Here is a 16,918-nt window from a genome sequence, read left to right as displayed (position 1 = left end):
AAGACATGTAAAGATAAGGCAAAATCAATCATAAAACTCCCATTACACAATCTTTCATTCACTTACACAACCATTCTTTATTATCTTTCAAGTCTGTTGATGCAAATAAATCAAACACACATGAAGGTGGTCTACAGGTTGACTAATTTCAGAGAGTTGGCCTTCTCTTGTAGGCTATCAAGCAGGCTGTCAAAGCTTTTCTTGAATGAATCTACTCCTTCAAGCTCCAACTGGGCCCCCACTTGGCTCCAATCGATCCCCAACTTCTCGAGCGCGCTGTAAATTCCTTCAGCCTCTGATACATTTGCGTCGATTGTCCTTCCGACTGTACCATGGTCGATGAATGCTTGCAGAGCTTGATCAGGCATGGTTGACACCTAATCAACAAGATTAACACACACATTAACAGGTAATTTTAATACTGGCCAATCACGTTTGACCTGTAACACTAATCTTAAAGTTCTTGGGAATAACTAGTTTGTCAGCTATGGTTTACAAAGAGATTATCATTTCAGTAGTAACCTAAATCTTTTACAAAATGATTATGAAATTTATGCTTGTTTGCCTTCCTCATTTGACATATTTAATTTGACTTTATTTTTTTTCTACTTCACATATTTAACCCGTTAGAGAGAAAACAAGATCCAAGCCAAATCTGTTTATAGGTAGCGGGTCAGTCGGGTCAAAACTGGATAGCTTTGGTACAAGTCAGGGTGACCCGAAACCTATTTCTTATCCAAAATTTTACTTTTTATATTTAATTAGGTTTGCCTGCTATGTTACAAAAACTAATTTATTTTAACAATAATCAAAACATTTGAATTAAATGACTGGGTAATTGTTGGAAAACCTTATGAACTTTTGTTAAATACGCACACAAGTCCTTTTCATTTCTGCATGATTAAATCATAGGTACTTTTGAAAAACTCAACAAAACGAACCTTTTTTCACAGTTCAGAGAAGTAATCATGCAAAAATGAAGGATCTTTGCATTGTTTTCTAAAAGTTTCAAGAATTTAATCATGCATAGAAGGAACTTTTTGTTATGAACAAAATCAAGGGACTCACCGTGTCTGAGCCAACAAGTGGGGCCACATAAAGGGTGTCGGGGTATGCAGGGTTCTTGACACTGGTTGAAGCCCATAGCAACCGTTGCTTCTTAGCTCCTTTCTTCACAAGGGCCTCCCATCGTGGGCCCGAGAATTTCTTTTGGTAAAGTTGGAAAGCTAGAGCCGCTTGAGCATTTGCAGCCTGTAACGCCAACCACATGATTACAAAAAAGATTTTGAAGGTAAAATTTCAACTATTTACGATAATCATTGTCTTTTTACCTTGCCTCGAAGAGCAAGGGCCTCTGGCGTCCCAACTTTTTCAAGCAATTTGTCAACAAGTGTGTCCACTCGACTAACAAAGAAGGAAGCAACGCTTGTAACCCTAGAAAGGTCATCAAGACCAGAAGCCTCCAATCCATCTAAATAAGCATCAATAACCGCCTCATATCTTGATAGTGAAAATATGAGCTATGACAAATCATAAAAACAAAAAAATATATATTAGTAATGAACTATAAACTAGCTACTAATGCAAAGACAACATTAACACTAATTCCAAGAGAAATAACATCCTTAATGGAAGGTACACATGCAGCAGTTGCAGGAATTTTGATGTAAACATTTGGACGGTCAACGACTTTATGCAACCATTTTGCAGCATCAACGGTTCCTTGAGTATCATCAGCAAGCCGAGGTGAAACCTCAACAGAAACATAACCGTCACCACCGTCTGTCTCATCATAAATTGGTTCAAATAGTCTGCAGGCATCTTGGATATCTTTTACTACAAGTTCCCAATACGCACTTTCAATGTCTTTCCCGCCTTGTACAAGTTCCCTGAATTGATCATTGTAAGCATTTGATGTTGAAATTGCTTTTTGAAAAATCTGTAATCACATATAGAACATGCCATTAGGATTATTATAGATTTGGACTTTGGAAAGAACATATTTTATATTTGAATCATGAATATAAATATTAGTAGAAATGAAAGGGTTAATTACCGCGGGGTTGCTTGTAACACCTCTCACACCACTTTCAATTAGGGGAATAAGATCGGTAACAGGGCGGCAGAGGTTATCATACCATGGGCTCTGCCCTTGTTTCTCATAAAGATCATGAAGAGTTGTTCTCTTAACAGCGCTTCCATTTCCATCATTTTGGCTACATTTCACACTTTAAAAAAAGAATCAAGTCAGCAGCAAGTGTTCAAAATTCAAATCTTTCAAATTTCACTAACTTGGGTAAAATAAAAAGAAAGAAAGCAAGTCAAAACACTAAATAAAAACAGTTTAATGCATCCCAAAAAACAAAAAATTACAGGCAAAAAATCTCCTAAAGATATATTACTTAATTAATTACACCACAAAAAGGTTGAATTTTTAGGGCATAGCTAAAAACACAAGTGTGCAAATCTTTTAGATTTCAACAAATGAGTGAATAACAATAAGTCAAACCATTAATATGCACATGCAACCCAAAAACCAAAACAAAAATCAAAGCTACAGGCAAAAACACCTAAAAGAAACATGTAAAACCATTACAACACAACAAAGATTGAATCTTTTAGTTCATAACTAAAAACCCAACTGAATTAAACTCAATTGGTTAAAACCCTATCAGATTTTCATAATCAAGATTCTAAATTTCTCATTACACACCCTTGATCAAGATTCAACAACCCAAAACAAAATATTGAAACTTGATCAAAAAAATTCAATCTTTAATAAAGAATAGCAAATAAAGATTTAAAAAAATTGGGGGGAAAAAAAAACTTACATCAAAGAGGCGGCTAGAGGCGCAGTGGATCGAACGGACAGCCTGGAGGAAGAAAGTTTGAGTCTTGCCGGAAAACCCAGGTGCACGGCGGTGGCGGGTGGTGGTGGAAGCACCGGCGATGACTTTAAGGGTGTGATCGGAGAAGAAAGATTGGAAATTGAAGCCATGGGTTATGGAGGTTGGTGGGCTTGATCTGAGAGTGTGTGAGATCTAACGAGGTCAGAGATTGATATATAAAAGGGGGATTGGTTTGGTTCTATTTCACCAACCCCTGACTCAAATGTGATTTGTTGGATTTGATTAAATTATTAACCAAAGTGTTTTATTAGGGTTAATATCAGGTTGGTAGGTAGGTAAGTTTGATCAAGTTGGTGCCTCTGTTCTTGGAGGCTCACATGTTACCGAGTTGTGTTAAGGGGAGAAATGAAAGAAATTATTTCTCTTTTTTTTTTATTTTTTCTTTTTTTTCGTTTCCATTTAATTATTTTTAATTTGGAAAGAAAATAAACCCATCCATTTTACTCTTTATTTGTTTAGTTTTTTCTTTTCTATCATTTCTTTTCTTTCCTTTAATGAAACTCGGAAACATATATTTTCTTATTTATTTTCCTTTCCTTCCTTTGCTGTCTTCCCTAGTTCATATGAGAAGAGAAAGAAAAAGAAAAGAAAACTTTTTTTTCCCTTTCCTTTCCATTATTTTCTACATCTTCTCTATTTTTCAATTCCTTTCCTTTCTATTCAATTATTTCCAATTTGGAAAGAAAGTGTTTGTTCTTGTTTTCTTCTTTCTTTCTCTTCAATTCCATTCCTTTCTTTCCTTTAATGAATCTAGAAACACAACATTTTGTTCAGTTCCCTTTCTTTTCTTTCTAAAAAAACTTGGGAACACAACCACCATTTTATTTCCTTCCAATTCCTTTCCTTTCCTCTCTTTAATGAGACTCGGGAACACAAAATGAAACTCGGGAACACAACACTCCACTTCTTTCTCTCAATTTCATTTCCTTTCTTTCGTTTAATGAGACTAGGGAACACAACATAAAGCATTATAATGAATACCAATTTAAGGTCAAAAAGGATGGTTCATTTGAATCATTTTCTCTCATGTTTGTGCCATGTCAGCTTTGTCTTTCTTATTCTTCTTCTTCATCCAACTAGGGGTATGGAAAATTTCCTCCATTCTCTATTATTCTTCACAATTCTATTATTTAATATTATAAATAATTGAAAAAAAAAAAGAAAAAAATTATTGATTGACCACTGGCCCACATGCCCATGATCAATGGCCTCTGGTAACTACTGAAATTGATAAATGATCTATCCATAAGAAAGGGAGGAGGATGTGGTGTTCAATGGCCTCATGCTAATGAGGAACCTTCCACATTGGATCAGTGGGGTTTGCCCATTGACCCATACCCTCCAACCTAAGTTTTAAGTAATTATTAATCATGTATGTGTAATTGTGAGACTTGCTCATGTGATGATCGGGACTAGAGATGTAAATTTTTTAGATAAGAGGTCTTGAGTTCAATTATAAATAAATATAAATTTGGTGTAATTTAAAATAAGGATGATAGAAGTAACATTTGTGAAAAACAATAATAAAAAATTAAATAATAGTCTTTGGAGAAATATTGCGTTGGTGTATTAGTTTGACCAAACATGTACTCGAAAAAAGAATCACGTTTGAGATCGGGTTTTAGTTAATGAACATTATTAGAACAAGTTTCTTAAGAGACAATAAATAAGCAACCTAGCGTACATGATGAGCAGTGAGTAGCAACCTAGCGGGTACCTAACGGGCGACAAGTATGGCCAGGGTCGGCCCAATGGAAGAACAAGGAGGTCGTCGATCTTGACTCAGTTTCTTAAGAGACGCATAATTGTTAAAAAAATATTGTTTATATATAATTTTGTTTTAAAATAAAAGGCTACAAAATGACCTAATAATGCAATGAAAAAAAATGCGGTCTATGAAACCAAAGTTAATGGGTCATTCAATTCTCAAAAGCGGTCTTTTTTATATAGAGAAACAAAAAATTCTTTGTGTTTTATATGAAACATTTTAGTAACTTGTTTATTTTATTATTATTTTTTTTGTTTTGGCCAATATTAGGTTTTAAAAATGCAATTCAATCGGTAAAATTGATAAATGATCTATCCATAATAACAAACGTGATCTTATAGCCCTTTTTTATCTGCCAGAACCTGAAACTTTAAATATTCTCATAAACCGTCCCGGATCTGAACCACATATACGATTCAATTTTAAATCGGGTATGGTATTAAAATTGCTAGTACTATCTCTTGCTTCCTGTGAACTGTGACCGCTAGCTGCTAAGTATAGATTTTTAGTTTTATATTATGTTTTAATCTTAAAAATCATAATTTGAAGGTAAGTAACAAAAATGAGCCTTTGAGAGGTTGGAAAGGGTCCAAATTAAGAGTGACGACTTTTAATCAAATGGACGAGCCATACATACTTCATAGCACCCTCTTCAAGACACTTTATTTTCTACTAAACATATAGGATCTCACTATCCACGTAAAATATGTATATATATTTTTTCATAACAGGTCTGTCAATTATTTAGTACTTTTATAAAGTGTGCGTGCTTAAATATTTAAGACATTCTTATATTTTGTTTGATAAGATTTTTCTTTAAATGTCAAAGCATTTATCTGAAAAGAATTTAACTTTTTTCGATTAACATGATTTTAAATATTTTTTTACTTACAAAACACGGAATATAATATATTTAAGGGAAAATCATCAAAATAGCCCGTCTACAAAATGAGATTCCAACTTTGTCCCTTAAATTTAATATTTCCAAAAATTGCCCTCTCTAACTCATCTTTGACTATGTATTAGAAAATCTAACGCGTCTTTGACGACATGTTAGCATAACACGTCGTCAAAGACGTGTTGGATTTCCTAACACATGGTTAAAGACGCTAACACGTCGTCAAAGGCACGTTAGATTTCCTAACACATGGTTAAAGTTGAGTTAGGCTTCCAAACACGTAGTCAAAGATATGTTAGCATCAAACGCGTAGTCGAAGATATGTTAGCTTTTTTGTATGTTTTTAATATTATATTGTTATAACTAGTTTAACCTATATTTGTTTTTCTTTTTTTACTTTTAATATATAAAAGTTTTATATTATTTTGAATATACCGACGAGACATGCTTACTTTTACCTACTGACCGACATAAACTAACTCAAACTCGAGCCGTGCCAAATCAATATCGAAATATTCAATAAAATTTGACCCCGCTCGGTTTTAAATAAAATTTATGTCGGTCCGTAGATAAAAGTAAACATTTCTCATCGATATATTCTAAATAATATAAAATTTTATATATTAAAAGTTATAAAAGAAAAACAAAATAAGTAAAACTAGTTATAAAATTATAATATTAAAAAAACAAACAAAAAAGCTAGCATATCTTCGACTACGCGTTTGATGCTAACATATCTTTGACTACGTGTTTGGAGGCCTAACTCATCTTTAACCATGTGTTAGGAAATCTAATGCCTCTTTGACGACGTGTTAGCGTCTTTAACCATATGTTAGGAAATCTAACGCGTCTTTAACAACATGTTAACATGTCGTCAAAGACGCGTTAGATTTCCTAATACATGGTCAAAGATGAGTTAGAGAGGGCCATTTTTGAAAATTTTAAATTTAGGGACATGTTGTTAAAGACGCGTTAGATTTCCTAATACATGGTCAAAGATGAGTTAGAGAGGGCCATTTTTGAAAATTTTAAATTTAGGGGACAAAGTTGGAATCTCATTATGTAGATGGGCTATTTTGGGGATTTTCCCTATATTTAATCTCAATCCTCAAAAATTAAAGGGTTTATATATTAAGCCAAATACTTTATAGATGTCTTGAGAATTTGGTATAGTGGTAAGAGGCGTGCACTCCCTATATGAAGATACATGTTTAATTCTTACTTGGGTTGGTTCAAAGGACATATGAGTGAAGGGACGAATCAAAGGTTTAATCTCAGGTACGAACCCAACAGGGGGCGAGGGTTTACGGATTACATCCGGTTCCTGCGTGTTAGGGAGTGGGTACAGTCTCATGGCAGTCGAGGAGTCGACCTTGGGCTTGGCCCCGAAATGATAGGTTTACACGTGAGATTCTCTGCCGTTAAAAAAAATACTTTATAAATAATGCAGATTTTGATGTTTTTGTAAAATTTATAGTATCCAAAACTTTGAAGACGTCTATTAAAAATCATAAGACCAACCCTAATGCAATGTATTTAGGTTGACATGAATGATAAGTTAGAAAGGAGAGACAAGAGGGAGTGTAGGAAAATCCTTGGTCTATGTGATGAGACATGAGACAGAAAATAATGAGAGAAAATGATGTGATATTTACATATTTTACATGAAGGATTGTCTAATTATATACTTTTAATATAGGAAAAGTGTTCCTGCTTTTTACTTTTTAACATATTCCTTTTCTAAAAGAAAGCTCCATTAATCTTCTAAACCCCAATTAATAAATTGACAACTTCAAAAAATGTACATGAAGTTTTGTTTTTCGCTAAAACTACGTATAAGTTTTTTCCCTTTTAAATCACTCAAGTTTCATCAAGTATTTTAATCATTTAAAATTTAATACTTATATCAGATAATCAGATACCACATTAACATACAATTTTTACTTTAATTCTAAAAGCTTACACGAAATAAAATGAATGATGTGGATTTAAAAAAAGTTAATTTAGAAAAGTATATCGCATACTACCATCAAACACAAAGAAATAGTAGATTATAAGATGAAGTGTAATAATGTAAACATTAAGGAACCCACTAGAGTTGACATTATGCCTCTACTTATATTATAATTGTATTTAACTTTAAAAATATGATATCATATTCAGTGATAATGTATCATATTTAGTCGATATTAGCATTTATCTCTCCTCAACATCATATCATATTCTCGAAAGAAAAAAAACACCAAGAATGCCTCTACTAGGTGTGCTCCGAGACATATCATCCATATAACTACAATTATAGCTTTCATAAATGAAAAGAAACAAAATTATAAAATCTTCAATAAAAATGATAATTCTAATTCAATTAAATTGTTCTTTCAGAACATAGTCAATATCAGTTAAACCATAGCAAGCTCTTAAAACTTATTCCTATTTTCTACCCAGTTGAACGATTGAATTGGTAGCATATTTGCTATGACATCATATAATCCGTTCATCGAGAGTTGACTCATAACAAATGACCTAAACCCTTCACATGAGTAACCAAAAAGAATACATGAAATAAGAAATGGCTTCAATCCTAACACACAAGTAGCGTGCAAAAAAAATAAGCGAGCCATACTAGGCAAAACGAACAAGCACTATCAACATAAAATAAAAAAGCCGGATTTTATAATTTTATTTATCAGCTTATGAAATCTTAAAAGAACATGTACATATACAATTCACCAGCCAGTCCATCAAGACCAGCCTCCCAACCACCCCAGATAACCCAAAGTCAAACTCTAACAGCAATAAGCTGAACCTTTTTTCCTTAAAACCTATAAAACAGTGTTTTGTGTGTGCGCGCGCGTGTGAAAAAGAGTGTATAAAACTCATGAAAGAAATTATCCCTACAGTTAAAACAAACAAATCACAACATATATAAAACATTCCAACAAATAAAACACCTGATGCTGCCTTATTCAGAACTTAGATGCAGCCCATACCAAAAAAAATATCTGATACATAAAATGACAATAAAATTATAACAAAATTAAAACATTAGTCTGCTTTCTTTCAGCACGTTTTGTAGTAAACCTTGCTTATAACATTCTCAACCTATCAGCAACTTATTGTCACCCAAGAAGCTATAAGTAGGCACCTCCAGATTATACGGAGCCGGACCCTTTCGGATTCTCCCAGATATATCATAATGGGACCCATGGCACGGGCAAAACCAACCACCAAAGTCACCTGCATTCGGCAGTGGGATGCAACCCAGATGGGTACACACACCAACAACTATGAGCCACTCTGGGTCTTTAACCCTAACCGCATCCTCCTGTGGGTCCCTCAGGGAGTTCACATCAACACTGTTGGCTAGGTCGATGTCAGCTTCAGTCCTACGCCTGATGAAAACTGGTTTCCCACGCCACTTGACGGTCACTGTGGTCCCTGGCTCGATGCTTGAGAGGTCAACTTCGAGGGAAGCAAGGGCAAGAACGTCTTTACTTGCAGACATGCTTAGAACAAACTTGAGTACCAAGAGACGGATTAGTGACGCGTAAACAAATCGACCACCAGTCAACACGAAGTATGCAAAAGCACGCTTGCTGGGGTCGCCCGGTGGAAACCGTTCATGATTGTACTCGTCATAAGTGATTTTGGATGTTGGGTTCTGAATGGCAGCTACAGTAGGAGGGACATCAAAACCGAGGTCATTTGTTGGAGTGATCGAACCAGTAGAAAGACCTGAAACAAAAAGTCAAAAGTCTATATTGAACCACAACATGAAAGTCAAAAGTCCAGAATAGAAAATTGTAAATCATTAAACATTTTATCAATAGCATGGTTGCTCTGTGTTGAGGAATCCAAGATAATATACATGCTTTTTGGCTGTTTGAAATATCAATGTAACATTTGCGCACACTCATCATTCATGTAGTTACAAATTTGTCTACCAGATACAAAAGGTGTGCATAGACCGTGAAAATGGTTTGATTCCAGGTTACTATAAAACATGAGTCCGAAAATTACAGGCATCATAGAAGCTTGCTGATAAAGAGAATGTCTCAAAACTTGTACCGATCATGATGCAAATACATTTGAATGGTGTTTGCTTTGTGATAATAAAACAAGCGATTACATTCACCCATGTCATGAGGTATCAAGATAAAGCATGCATAGTTAATATATCATTGAAAAACAAAATGACAAGTAGACAACCAACGCCAAGAAATGGGATAATCAACCAAACATCCATAACAAATAGACAGATGAGTAGATGGCATGTCATGCCTGCACAAGCTTACACACTCTGGAGCATCTAAAGAGACCAAAAATCCATCTCCAAAGTCACTTCGACTTCAAACAAATACGGATATGAGCTTACAGTTTGGAGAGAAGTTATGTATTGGTGCTTCTTCAAAAGATGAAAAATAAACTTCTTTTCAAGACCAATATATGCTAACCAATAGCAGTATTTCACATGTATAAACTTATTTCAATGTGTTTTTTGCATTAAAAAAATAAAGCGAGATTGCACCGAATCTTACAACAGTGGATAACAGGAAAACACAATAAAGCACTAAATTTCCCCATCAAGGAGCATAAACATTTTTACACAAATTAGCTGCTCTCAATCCTCAATCCTAAATTTTAGGCTAGAATAATCCCCCAAGTGATGTTTTCTAAAAAGCGCATCTAGGCAACCATCAAGTCTGTTGGTCATCAAAGGCACAAAACTGTTTTTGTATTAAAGAAAGGATCAAAACCACCACATCTTACAAAGACACTTAAACCACCTATTTATACTAAAACATACAACATAAAATCTGCATAAGACATACTAAAACAACTTGCACAACTAGTTGCAAGCTACAACCTTATCTTCCTAGATATGCTAACCTTCATTATTTTAACTTATCTAATATAACAACTTGACACACAAGTTGTTTACACAAAACATCCTTTTAGTTATTCCAGAAGTCTGACCCGAACAATGACTCGTGACCCGTATGTTAACAAACCTGTGAACATAACGATTATGTCTAACAATCACCCCCCTAATCGTTTAATGTTCACATCGACCCATACAACTCCAACACCAATCTTCACCGTCTTTTCGAGCCATCTTCACTATATCCCGGACTCCAACCTTTACTCGATCACGTCAAAAGTCTTCACTCGACTCTTCTTGATTTGACCTTCGCTACCCCAGTACGCTAGTTTCTTCCTGAGCTGTAAGCCACACGCTATCAACCACCAACCAGAAGACAAGCCACCCGCTTTTCTGTTTTCCATACCGCTAAACAAAAGCAACCCTGCTGATTCGTTTTTCCTGCACTATCTAGTTGGAACACTTCTGCTAAAAGAACCAGCCACCTGCTGTTCTTGTCCTTGGCGAGTAAGAAACCGGGTCGAAGATACCTTTATATATTTTTTTTCTTGACGTCCTTCTATTCAACCATGTTCCACTCTAACAGCCTCTTTCCCACTGCTTTGACCAATCCACTGGATCTTTCACTGATCCTACCTGCTCCGCTTTATCCTCACAAACCACCGGTCACAAATCTGCTCCACGCAGATTGTTGGTTGTTGTCTACTTTCTCTCGACTACAACCTCGCTCAGATTCTGATCACTCGCTGAACAGAAACTACAACCTGAATCACTCAGGCCTTCTCCTTCAGCAGTTGTTCCACACAACCAGTCTGACTCAGTCGTTTCAAACGACTAAACTGTCTCACGCGCACCTTCTGGAAGCTGTTCACAGCCCCTCCGATTTTTCCAGTAGCTTTCACAGTTCGATCTATCACAGATCGATTTCAGCTGCCTCAACTGACCACAGCAAGGTTTGCTGATAACAGTCTTCTTCACAAACGATCTATCACAAACCCCTGAACCAGTCACAAGTTCTAAGTTGGGTGGTAGTCGCCCTCCTTTTTTTTTCGAACAGCCCTTCGATCTTGCAGCTCTGATACCAATTGTTGGTCATCAAAGGCACAAAACTGTTTTTGTATTAAAGAAAGGATCAAACCACCACATCTTACAAAGACACTTAAACCACCTATTTATACTAAAACATACAACATAAAATCTGCATAAGACATACTAAAACAACTTGCACAACTAGTTGCAAGCTACAACCTTATCTTCCTAGATATGCTACCCTTCATTATTTTAACTTATCTAATATAACAACTTGACACACAAGTTGTTTACACAAAACATCCTTTTAGTTATTCCAGAAGTCTGACCTGAACAATGACTCGTGACCCGTATGTTAACAAACCTGTGAACATAACGATTATGTCTACCAAAGTCGAATTAGAATGAATGGGCTTTCTATTTAATAGCAAAACCGAAGCAATAGGCCTAAAAGAAACAGCATAACTTTCTCATTTCTCAGTATTTTAGGTGTATGTCCTCTATTATATGGTGCAATCAACAAAAGATATATACGTTAATCTTATAGTATAAATTGATGTAAGTTTCTTATATTTTGTGTTTTTACTACCAGAACCTCGCTACGTGATGTATATGCCTATAGCTCTCGCTAAGGGGGTATGGTTCGGGTTTGTTGCACATGTCTCTGCTATCCTCTACGCCATACTAGCATATAGCCATTAGCAAACACCAAAAAAAAACATGTAGTAGAGTACGACGATTGCTACATAACACATAATAACGGTGGCCACAAATGAACCAATGCACCATCTCGATCAAACGAGATTCGTATCACACACAGACATCGCAGAATCCAACAACCCTTACGATTTCAATCATCTTAAAGGTACTCAAAACGCTTATAACAATAAACAGAACAACAGACGCATATTATCAAATGTTCACAAGCAGCCTGCCATCTAAATGCGAAAAACATCAGAACCCGCATAAATTAAAATTAATATAACAATCCACAATTCCCCATACATAAAAAAAACAGGTGAATTTATACAAAATCGTGAATCAAGCAAATCCGAAGAGAGAAAATGAAATATAAATCAAAACCCAATAATCAGATAACAAATAATATTAAGCCGACTGACTGACTGACCTCTGACATGATGAAGAAACATGGAATTGGGGTAAGAAGGGTGAGGATTGGAAATGGATCTGGGAGCATCGGAGGTGGAATGATCAACGGCGTTGTTGATCGGATTGCGAGAGACGACGGCGGACGAAGACGACCACCACGAAGAGCATCTTCTCCCGGCTAATCGCAACATTTCAGAGCTTCCGATTTAGGGTTTCTTCTGATAGATGCAAAAATGGAGGCTTGTCTAGTTTGGGACAACGGTATGTTTATATGGATTCTATTTCTTTTTTTCTATTTGTTTTTATCAGCTTAATTTTATATCCACGGTTACTCATCCATGTCTCTTTTTTTCAATTTCTTTATCGTTTAATAGAATTCGTGTAAATTCAAAGAAATTGAAATTAAAATCTCATAACATGACGTGTTTGTTTCGTTGAAATTGGAATCTTAATTCCATTTTGGTATGTTCGGTTGTCAAAAAATTAGAATTGGAATTCAATTTCTTCCGATTCCTTAAAATAAAGGAATTCCAAATCCTTCCAAAATGTAAAGGAATTCAAGTAAATTCATTGAAATATTTTCTTAAGATTTTTTTTGAACGGAGACAACGAATAAAACATTTTAGTTTTTTTACTTTTTTTTGTTTTTGATTTATATTTTGATTTATGAATATTTTTTTAGGGGTATCTGATCTTAATAGAAAACCCCTTATGGCGCGCTCGTTTCACATAATTCATGGGAATTCAAAGGAATTGGAATTAAAATCCCATGACATGATGTGTTCGTTTTCGTTGGAATTGGAATCTTAATTCCATTTTGGTGTGTTCATTTGTCAAAGAATTGGAATTAAAATACCGATTTCAACGAAACGAACACGCCATGTAATGGGATTTTAACTCAAATTTTTTTGAATTCCCGCGAATTATGTGAAACGAACGCGCCCTAAAAGAAATTCAAAAAAGATAATAAAAAGATAATACCGCAAAATATAAATAAAAAACAAGAAAATCTAAAAAAACTAAAATGTTTCCGCCATTATCTTCGTTAAAAAAAATGATTCTAATTCATTTGTCAAACGAACACGCCAATAATGGAATTGGTTTTCAATTCCTTCCAATTTCAATTTCTATTGGAAAGTTCAAATTCCAAATCCAATTTTTTCCAATTCCAGTTCCAACTCTATTCGATTATGTGAAACGAGCGCGCCCTAAAAATCACTACATTTCGGTCTTATGTTTAATTAAATAATATTTTTTTGTACCTTTGTCATTACAGTTTTTTGTCACCTCTATTCATAACCAATTCAACAAATATTAAAAAATAAATTGGGACAAACAATGTTTTCTCAAATTTACAAAAAATCGCTAACTTTTCTCTCTATTCTACTCACAACCACTCTTAACCATATCCTATAATTTGCAAAACCCTCTCACAAAAATTTAGGGGAGCTGTTGGGAATGCTCTAAGGAAGTTAGTAAAAACTGGTTGGTTTAAACTTGCGCTTTGGGGGCAGAGAATTGGTCGGTATTGGTTCGGTTGATATTAAAACCTTTTTGAGTTATTTGTCTAGCTTAATGGAACTTGAGAGTTATCATATTAAAAGGTTAAATTTGTGGGGTTTATTTTATAGCTAATTGAAACTTGTGGGGTAGAATATGTAATTTAAATGAATTTCAAAATGATGCTTTTAGTATATACTATTTAGAGGTGTTCTTTGGGTTCGTTTTTCGGGTTTTTCGGGTCGGGTTCTTCGAGTTTCAAAGTTTTAAATTTTAACCCGAAACCCAACCCAAATCTCTCACGGGTTTTTCGGGTCCGTGTAATTCGATTCGGGTTTTTTCGGGTTGGGTTAATTGGGTTTCGAGTATCATAGAAAATGAAAAAAAAACAAAAATATTTAAAAAACTTCAATGCTAAAATTAAAACAGAATATTCTTCTTTGGTCATAACGTAGATAATCAAATAATAAACCAACATAACTTGATAAAATCATAAAACAATTCAAAAAAAAGAGTAAAACTAAGTTACTAACTCGAACCATAATCGACTTCAATCAGGCGTGATTTGGTTGTTCGATTACGGTTGCTATTAGTAAAAAACGGAAAACATAAATTAACAAAAAACAACCGATCCATAATAGTTGGAATGACAACAGTCGATTATGCTCAGATTCTGATAACTTTAGTGACTAAGACTAAGCCTATTATACCTAAAAATATATTTAATTTCAAAATTAAAAGTTTATTCGGGTTTTTCGGGTTGACCCGAAACTTATAAATCAAACCCGAGAACCAACCCGAATTACTTCGGTTCGGGTTTGGGTTAGTCTTTTCTTGGGTTCAGGTTTTCGGGCCTGGTTAGTTCGGGTATGGGTTTTTTCGGGTTGGGTTTCAGGTTTCGGGTAAAAGTGACAGCCCTAATACTATTGTAATATAATAGCTAACATAAGGAGGTAACACTGCCCGTGAACAGAAATGCGTATGTGATAAAACCACGAGAAATGTTCACACACAATAGCTTGTGCCATATCTCGTTGGTGTCAATGAGTTGTGTAAGTTATTCGTTCGGCCATCGGTTAAAGATGGGCTTTAGTCTAGCTCAAATTTTAAGTTATATGTACGTTGAATTGTGAGAACTAAATTAATATAAAATCTATTGTTGAGTTTATATATACAATAGTGTTGATGTTGTATAAAGTTTCACTTTTATTATCACAAAATACAAAATGTCTTATTTTGTTATACAAATATGACTCACTTTATGCTTGAGAAATAGAAATTTTTGAAAAAGTTTACGGCTTAATAGGTCTCCAACCTTAAAAAAACAAATACAAAATTGGCTAGATTTGTGAAAAAGTAAGTATGTGGGTGACCTTTTGTTTATGCATTTTTGTGACAAAAGTGTATAGATGTATAATAGACTTATTATTTTAATTTTTAACTCGTGTTAAAATTGTATATAGTTTATTCATATATTTTTCTATGTAGCATTATAAACTAACAGTTCAATTCCTATTGCTAGCGTTAATTGATGACACAAAAACAAGTGAAGAACATGTCAAATTGTTTTGCAACTGATATATTGTTTTAACATTATGCATCTCCTATGTTGCCTGGTGTCAGTCTTTCTTCATCCCATATCCCTTTTCCTTATGTAGCCTCCACTGGCCTTCGCAGTGGATCTCCTATTCTCCCACCTTGTCCCGATATATCTTCATCATGCATGCCTTTGCCACTCCACTCATTTATTCGTTGCTTCATTGACAAAAAGGGATGGCTCTCACACACTCCATTGCTCCATCCTGCATCCCCATGCCACTTATGCGATTCTTCCCAACTCTCTCAACCATCTCTCGTCATGCTTCATCTTTCTTCGATCCCTTGCACTCTTAAACTAGGTCGTCTAATTATCGTTTACATGAAATAATAGTAAAAAAACTACTTTTTAAACGGAGAAAATTGAAACTTGAACCAAACCCATCATTTATGTAATAGCTAACTTTATTAATGCAAGTTAATGGCACATACTAACCAATCTTATAAAGTTTATATGCATTTAAAGAATATTATATATATTAATTAAACAAGCAAATAAAAAGATAAAAACGAAAGAAAAAATTTAATACGAGTTAAAATTGTATACAACTCAAATTCAAAGTTCAACAAAATCATCAATGACACAAATTAGACATAAACATTTGAATTTAGTGAATTTAATGAAAGAGAACCAATTTCGAGTCTCTCAAAACTCAAAAATTAAATCATAATGATTAAGGAAATCATTTAATCACAATATATTAGTTAAGAACATAAAGACAACAACAATCTCTTAAGGGCTTCATTTTAACTAGGCCAGCCTATGAAATATCGATACACTAAAATGAATCTATTTTTGGACTAATGCATTTCGGCCTTTTCATTTCTTTTTTGGACTAACGACTTTCTTGTATACTAGGCCACCACACTCCTCAAGTTTGGAAAGCCCCATTGCCCACTCCGACCGGACTATGTTGTCTTAAATAAATAAAAGCTATTATATAACATCTAATATCATCTAATCAGCAGCAAAAGTTCAAAAATAGTCAAGATTTAAAGTAATTTTAAAACTTGAATAACAAAATGTTTAATATAGTTCCTTTGACCTCTCCTAAATCTAAGTTTCAATAGCACTCCTTGTGTTTCTTTTGCTCGGCTTTTGTCTTCTCATGTTCCTGTCCTAGAAAACGCCAAAGCGTTCTCATAGGAGCTAGAAGCGCATTTATTGAGCATCGCCTGAAAAATAGGCCTAGGCGCAGGAAACGAGGGCTTTTAATAATATGGAT

At 34.5% G+C, this 16,918-nt stretch overlaps 2 protein-coding genes across 2 annotated transcripts; both read right to left on the bottom strand.

Moving 5' to 3' along the window:
• Positions 1 to 14: 14 nt before the first annotated feature.
• On the bottom strand, positions 15 to 3,012 carry LOC143632120 (uncharacterized). Its single transcript, XM_077100700.1, has 6 exons — positions 2,832 to 3,012; positions 2,057 to 2,228; positions 1,592 to 1,939; positions 1,332 to 1,520; positions 1,069 to 1,251; positions 15 to 377 (listed from the first exon to the last, which is right to left on the bottom strand). Exons 1-6 carry the CDS (start codon positions 2,996 to 2,998, stop codon positions 132 to 134), a joined length of 1,305 nt encoding a protein of 434 aa, XP_076956815.1. The 5' UTR covers positions 2,999 to 3,012; the 3' UTR covers positions 15 to 131.
• A 5,620-nt stretch (positions 3,013 to 8,632) lies between these two features.
• On the bottom strand, positions 8,633 to 12,787 carry LOC143632089 (cytochrome b-c1 complex subunit Rieske-4, mitochondrial-like). Its single transcript, XM_077100673.1, has 2 exons — positions 12,616 to 12,787; positions 8,633 to 9,310 (listed from the first exon to the last, which is right to left on the bottom strand). Exons 1-2 carry the CDS (start codon positions 12,785 to 12,787, stop codon positions 8,673 to 8,675), a joined length of 810 nt encoding a protein of 269 aa, XP_076956788.1. The 3' UTR covers positions 8,633 to 8,672.
• Between the last annotated feature and the right edge of the window lie 4,131 nt (positions 12,788 to 16,918).

This window comes from Bidens hawaiensis, unplaced genomic scaffold (genome assembly GCF_021521415.1).
Source record: "Bidens hawaiensis isolate Kalapana, Puna unplaced genomic scaffold, B.hawaiensis_p1.1 tig00006365_1, whole genome shotgun sequence".
In the NCBI taxonomy this organism is placed as follows: domain Eukaryota; kingdom Viridiplantae; phylum Streptophyta; class Magnoliopsida; order Asterales; family Asteraceae; genus Bidens; species Bidens hawaiensis.
This window is presented reverse-complemented; position numbering and strand designations above follow the sequence as displayed.

Coding starts and splice junctions, on each gene's coding strand:
- LOC143632089 (XM_077100673.1), bottom strand. CDS start 12,787: ATGTTGCGATTAGCCGGGAGAAGATGCTCTTCGTGGTGGTCGTCTTCG. Junction 9,311..12,615: donor GTTTCTTCATCATGTCAGAG/GTCAGTCAGTCA, acceptor TTTTTGTTTCAG/GTCTTTCTACTGGTTCGATC.
- LOC143632120 (XM_077100700.1), bottom strand. CDS start 2,998: ATGGCTTCAATTTCCAATCTTTCTTCTCCGATCACACCCTTAAAGTCA. Junction 2,229..2,831: donor CCTCTAGCCGCCTCTTTGAT/GTAAGTTTTTTT, acceptor CTTTTTTTAAAG/TGTGAAATGTAGCCAAAATG. Junction 1,252..1,331: donor CCCTTGCTCTTCGAGGCAAG/GTAAAAAGACAA, acceptor TTGGCGTTACAG/GCTGCAAATGCTCAAGCGGC.